We start from the raw sequence: 6,852 nt of genomic DNA, 5'->3' as shown, positions 1-6,852 counted from the left end.
CAGTGTTCCTCTGTGAAATAGCTTACTTAAGCTTAGAAAATCCTTCCAAAGCCATGTGCATCAGACGATTTCCATATCAAATATGCATCTTAAGATGCTCTTATTTTTATAAGCTCTCGATAAAAGAAGGAAATGGCAAATATATGTTAATATAAAGGAGCTGCTGGCTTTAAGTTTGCATTGCAAGCATTCATATTCCAGTAGTATAAACAGGAAACATCTGAGACAGATATTTAACCCATTTATTCTATCTCCCAGTATATCCCTCTTCAGCGTTAAATATTTCTCGTTCAACAGTTGCATCACACTTATCTCCACTTTTCAGTGTTTCATCTGTAACACTTGTCGGAATTTCACTACACACAGAATGGAACTTCCAACACCCCCTTAAGACTTACTGTGATGAGTCTGAAGATATATTACAAAATTTCAAATACAGAGATTTGAATTCCCCAAACGACAAAAATTGAACACAGCACAGCTACAGGCTTGTTGCCACTTTCAAAGTCTCTACAGTTTTTTACAGTTTCTATGACCAGAATGAAATCAGGAAAGGTAACAGCAGTACAGTTATCTATCAGTCTGGGGAAAAAGACTGACCATCTAGTTTCACTTAGGACACTTAAGGTCCTTGACCCATCAGGCATGTTCCATCATGACAGCAGCAGAACACCAGTTTAGGTCAGAGAGCAGCATCTAATGCTGTATCTTTTTATTTGGCAGGAAAATTTTGAAATAAGACCTTTTTTTTTTTAACTCTATACAAAAATGTCTAAGAAGTCCTGGCTTCTTAATTTATTGCTTGGGAAGTAGGCAGCCAGAGAGGGTATGGAAGCAGTGTTCATTTACATAACATTAAGGTTATCCCATGCACTGAAATGTAACTGTTTCCAATGGCTCCAGACTGTTCTTTTAGTAAGAGTATCCAAATTAGATTCAAGTAAGCCTTTAATTTCACTTAATATGTATCAGAAGACCCAGACATTCCATGCAGCTAAGTTCTTTCCTTCACTACCACAACCACTTTCCTTATGATTTATGGCAACTACCATTCAAAGATCACCAATTCAGTGTGGCATTTAAATACTCTAGCTACTTCTTTATAATACAATACAAAAGCAATGGTGAAACTAAGCTGTCATCTAAAATAAATATACATAAAATATACTTTCTTATAAAAAAATATTCTGAATACAAGCAGCTACTCAGAAGAAAAGCCACAGAAGAGTCAAAATAATTTATAATGATTGATTTGTTTCACACAGAAAAAAAAACACCTAAACTTCCACCTAAACTTGGTGCAAGCCATTACTGCTTTGTTGGTTTTTTTCCCACTTTCAAACTAGGACATCACTGTAGCCAGCACAGATTCTTCTGCTTTTCTTAAACCAGCTGAAAATTTTGTTTTCATCCCCGTGTGTCCAACACTGCTTCAGCTTTCAGACTGCTGTTTCATGCTGAAGTGTGCATTACGAAGATGAGAGTAAGATCCCTAAGTAAACACACCCTTTTTCTGGGCACACAACCGTGTGTTATAGAATTAAACAGGTCAGTAAGTAGTTTTGTGGGTTTTTTTCCATGCACCTACCAATCTAGTCTCACAGTTTTCAGGCACTTTAACCTCAAACTAGAAATCACATGCAACATCCCTATTATCACCAGCCTAGAGTGGAAGGTGAATGGCAAGGCTGCTGGCCTACAGGGTAATCCCACAGAAGAGAAAGGGACTGAATGCCAGGCCCTGTTAAGAACACATTTCATCTTTCTGTCAATCAGTTTCAGCACCAAGACATGTAAATCTGATGAGCCTTTTGAACCACAGATCATTGTCCTACTTCATTTTTTCATGCATGATTTCTTCAATGAGAATTGAAAAATAAAAAAGTCCAACAGAAATCCATATAGAGTTATTTCACAACAGGTTCAACCACAGAGTTTAAATCCTGTTCTGGACGAATCCCAAAAGCCATTCTCAGATAAAATTAGTACACTAATACTTGGTCATTTAGGCTTGGAAGGCAAAAAGGAGCCAAAAGCATTATTTGTTTTTTGTCAGTCTTTATTGAAAATGGAGTTCACTAAGAGCAGAACTCTAGCAAGTCACCCAAGCTCAGTTGAGGCCTGTGGTTTATCTACTTACCTAAAATTTCCTAGTATCATTAATTCCTAGTATTTAATCTGATACTGCAAAGTGAAGTCCTCAGTAACTGAATAACAAAATGCAGAATATCCCAAATCCAGGTCTTATTTTAAAACTTAGCATTCCATATCTTCAGATATATTCAAATAGAATTAAAAGTTAATTAATGCATTTTAAAAAAATTATTGTATATGTTTCAAACTGTCATTCATCCTTACAAATAGGTAAAACAAATTCTACCCTTCGTTACCTTGAACATAACTCTCCATTGATTCCTGTTGCAAAAATTAAGCTATGTGAGCACAAAAGAGAACACACAGAACTGAACTTACTTTACTGAATGTGAAGACAAAAATGTACAACACCCATCAAATATAGGAATACTCAATAACAATATATGTGACTAAAGATTAATTTGCTTTTTATGGAAACTGATAATTCTCATGCAGATTTAAATCATTTTAGTATAAGTATTATCATGATCTTTGCACTGTCTTTCACAAGAGCAGTATCATGAAAATGAGTATATATGTGGGGGAAAAGAATATGGGTTATTTATTTTTTTATATATATATTTAAAGTACAAAAATACTAGTATTTTAAAAGTGAATAATTGATTTTAGAAACATGTACTTACCAATACAATCCCCATCTGCATCCTGCTTATATCCCATGTTGCACTCACATCGGTAACTAGAAGGGGTTGGTATACAACGTCCATTTAAACAAAGGCTGGGATGGTGCTTGCAGATGTCTACTGTCTGATTGAGTATTGCTAATAAAAAAATATTAGAACATAAAACAAATATTCATATTTTCAAATAGAGGTAGATATGAAGATTATTCTTAACTTCTGAAAGTATGTTATCTTCTGCTTGTGCTTAAATATATTCATCAAATCAGGTATTTTTTCCAAGCATTCTCTGTTGACAGGTCAGTAAACTAACAGAAACGTACCTCTCATAAACAAAAAAACCACATTAGACAAATAGTTTTAATTATTATTTACCATTTCTGTGTAGAACCTGAGAAGACTGCCAGTGGCTTCATCCATCAATCACGATTTGTGTGAAAGTTGAAGCACTCTGTTCTGATAGGTTTACTATTTTTGGTGCACCTGTCTTAATAATTCTCCTTGCGTTTTATTAACTTTATGGTTCTGATCCTAGATACGTGCTTACCCATTATAAGTAACTTTACATATATGAGCTTTCCCTCTGAATATTATTTATCTTGAGCTTTCTGTCAAGGCAGTGTTCTTGCAACACAGGTAAGCTTTATATTTGAAAGAACGGGAAGGAGAACAGTTTGTTTTAAACCCTGGTGGCTTTCTGAAAACATTTTTTAAGAAAAAATTCTCTACATCTGAAGTCTTGTTAAAAAAAGGGCTTCTGAATTGCCTAATGTTTGAAATTAGGTCTCTTAAGTGTGCTTAAAAACAAAGGCATTTTTACGTGTTAAGAGCAGCATATCATTTTGAGACTAAAAGCTAAGCAGGAAAAAATACTTACTTAGCCCTGTAATTATTGGGCCATTTCCAGTGGGACCTTGACCTCCTGTTCCTACCCCTGCTCCGCCTACACCTGGGGAGAAACCATTGCTTCCAGGGATGGGAATGAATCCTGCTCCTCCTGGGATGTAGCCATTGCCATTGCCACCAGGAAGGAACCCATTTCCTCCTGTCCCACCATGTCTGGATCCACCTCCAGCAGAAGCACCATCCAAACAGAGTCTGCTGTGTTCATCTATTGAACAGGAAAGCACAGAGAAGCATAAAGTAAATCACCTTTCAGAGTCAGCTTAGAAGGAATGTACAGATCTTTGTATGCTACAAAAACCAGACCACCAACTCCTCCTTTCTTTGATGTTATCTGTTCCTTCTCCTGCTGCTAATCTCAGGGAGATCCCACAATCGTGACAGGTGTTATTTAAGGAAGGACATTAAAAATAAGAAAAAGAAATACTCTAATTTACAACTATGTGTTGAAATCTTTTTGTTGATGTGTTGCCAGCAGCACTGTAACTCCCTGGTCTCTCAAGGACCTTGATCTAGATACACTGAAAATACATTCCACTAGGGATGTGGACTATTGTTCTGTGAGCAGAGTTGAAAGAATAAATGAAATACTGGCATATTTCTAGTTCAAAGTAACCCAAAACTTAAAGGAACAAGAGAGCAGCTGTTGCTTTAAATCAAAATGAACTATGGACCCTCAGAGTCATTTCCTCTTTGAAACTAACCACAAAATCTTTCCCACTTCCCAAGAACAATTTCCAAAGTCAACAAAAGCATGTTGAAGAAACTAGTCCCAAACAATCATGGACCAGAAAAAAATGGTTCACAGATGGCAACATCAGTATTAAAAACACAAGAATGAATAATAATGTAATTCCTGATTTTCTTTTTCCATTCAGCCTACATTCTAAAGTGGTTTAGAACATTCCAGTGACCTCAATCCTAACTAGAAAGGATACTAAGACAGAGAAAACATATCAACCAACCAGCAAGGCACTCACCAGATGCTCTGACAGGACACATCTCTGGGACAGACCCAGTGGCCCAGCAGCGGCCAGACTCACAGCAGCACTGCCTTTTGGTGAACCTACCAGGAAGCTCCTGTGCACAGCGGCCATTCACGATGCTGGAGAAACAAGTACTTGCCCTCTGGTCTGGAAGTTAATTTTGAAAGAGAAACAGAAGAAGCAGTAATATGAGTTCTCAAAATGACTTTCCTTTTTCAATTCATGGAACAACTAAAATGTTTAAAACATTGTATTGAAAACAAAAGAAAAACAAACCCCAAAATACACTCAATAATTATCTGAGGTAATCAGTGCTAACACATTCCAGTTGATTAAATGCAGGATTTTACATTTGCAGTTACACTAGTCTTGTATTAATCCAACAAAGGAATCTTGAACTCTGCCCAAGTGAACAGGAAATATGGATGAAACAAAGCAAGCTTAACATTTGGTTTCTTCAGATGCAGGTTAGAGAAACAAACATTTCCTATGTTTGCCTAGAAAACAGAGATACACTAATTGCTTTTTTTCCTAAGAAGATCCAGATCTCAGGCAGGAATCTGCAGGCTAAAATATAGTCAACAAAGAGGAATCTATCTACATAAAGATGGCAATCATCATCGTTAGAGGATGTTATGAATTTCAAGTTCACTTACAGTGAGGTCCTCAGGTCGGAGGGGGAGCTATATAAGGTTGGGACAGAAGTTCTTCCTACTTCTGTATCATAAACTGCCTTGAGGATTCTAAGAGCCTACAGGGTGGAACACCTACCAATACACCTGGAGCGATCCACAGATGTGACATAACCCCGTGGGCAGATGCAGAAGAAACTTCCCACAGTGTTAGAGCATTCACCACCATCACAGATTCCTGGGATGATGCTGCATTCATCAATATCTATCCAAAAAGGAAAGGACATAGAATAATTACTGGATACTTGAACACATTGTATTATAAGGTGAGAAAGAGTTTTGCTGAAACAAAGTTGGTTTTCTACTCAGACTGAATAAGATACTGGTGGCATTGGCATATTGCAAATAATTTTGTTTGCTCTCTAATTGAGGCTTTCCTTATCATTCAAGGGGTTCACCACCTCACATAACAGAGGACATGAAAGCAGTCTGGGATTTCCTCTAAATGACACACAGCGAGTGCCATCTCCAGGAAACATGCAACAGCTACAACACCAAAGTACACATTCTGCTCTTGAGCTGAAGGCAGAATGGCACTGCAGCCAAGCATGATAGCTGTGGTTTCCTACAACCACAGAAATATTGCTCACCAGATCCGACTGCTTTCTGGCCTTCTAATACTCCAACTGTAAGCAAGAATTTTGCCCAAGCTCTTCAAATGTGACCAAATGCCACTTTTTAACTTTTTTTCTCAGGTATTTTTAATCCATTCAAATGTTTCTGCTAACTAAAAACAGTGGTTTAATCTGAAAACTGAAACAATTTTGTACGTAAATACTCGTTAAGTGAGTAGTCATCAAGCTGATGAATGAGCTTCTGTATTTAAGAAGGGGCTGCTAAGGCATTTGGTACCAGGACTGACAGCATCATGTGCTGTCCCAGAACAAACTGGAAGCCACGAGGAACTGAGGCAATGAGAAGCAACAGGAGGAAGCAGGTCTGACTGTATTGTTAGAGATGTAAAGCACAGCAGTGAAAACTGGAACAGAAGAAATAAAAGTGGGCAGAACAGAGAGTTAAGACTGTGTTGTGACTATTTACAGGAATAAGCCATTTTAAGTAACCGCTTAGTTCTACAACTGTGTCACTCTTTAGACTTACAAATATTTTAGGGTCATTTCAGTAACCTAATTTTGCTTTTAAGTGACCTCTGCACATCAGCTTTTTAAGTGGCTTTCACTGAATGGGAACTATGTCCTGGGTTTAATAGAGGAGGCATTCTGAGAAAACCTGGGAAAGCGTGGGCCAACTTTCTAACTAGCTTGATGAGTTAGTTTTCCAGTTGCAATTTTATGATACCACAGGCTCTGAATGGCTTAATACCAAAGTTAGTCACAGGTACAAGACTTTGGCTTAGCTTCTTTGTACAAATCTGGATGCAGCATTAATTTAAATGAAATTTCATACTGAGAAACACAAATAATAAAAAAACCCAACCAGACTGTTCAAGCCAAACTGTCTCATGTCAAATAATGTAGAGGAAGCATCAGAAAGAGT

At 37.3% G+C, this 6,852-nt stretch overlaps 1 protein-coding gene across 1 annotated transcript in view; it reads right to left on the bottom strand.

Annotated features, from left to right (window-relative positions):
- The window catches only part of FBN2 (fibrillin 2), a 148,652-nt gene that overhangs the window by 91,624 nt on the left and 50,176 nt on the right, over positions 1-6,852 (bottom strand). The window contains exons 7-10 of the mRNA XM_009998148.1: positions 5,435-5,560; positions 4,658-4,810; positions 3,652-3,885; positions 2,778-2,915 (exon numbers count right to left, since the gene is read on the bottom strand). Of these exons, the coding sequence (XP_009996450.1) occupies positions 2,778-2,915; positions 3,652-3,885; positions 4,658-4,810; positions 5,435-5,560 (651 nt within the window). The remainder of the gene's footprint in view (positions 1-2,777; positions 2,916-3,651; positions 3,886-4,657; positions 4,811-5,434; positions 5,561-6,852) is intronic.

Source organism: Chaetura pelagica, unplaced genomic scaffold (genome assembly GCF_000747805.2).
Source record: "Chaetura pelagica isolate M959 unplaced genomic scaffold, ChaPel_1.0 scaffold145, whole genome shotgun sequence".
NCBI classification, from domain to species: Eukaryota; Metazoa; Chordata; class Aves; order Apodiformes; family Apodidae; genus Chaetura; species Chaetura pelagica.
Note: the sequence above shows the minus strand (reverse complement) of the source record. Positions and strands in the feature narration are given on the sequence as shown.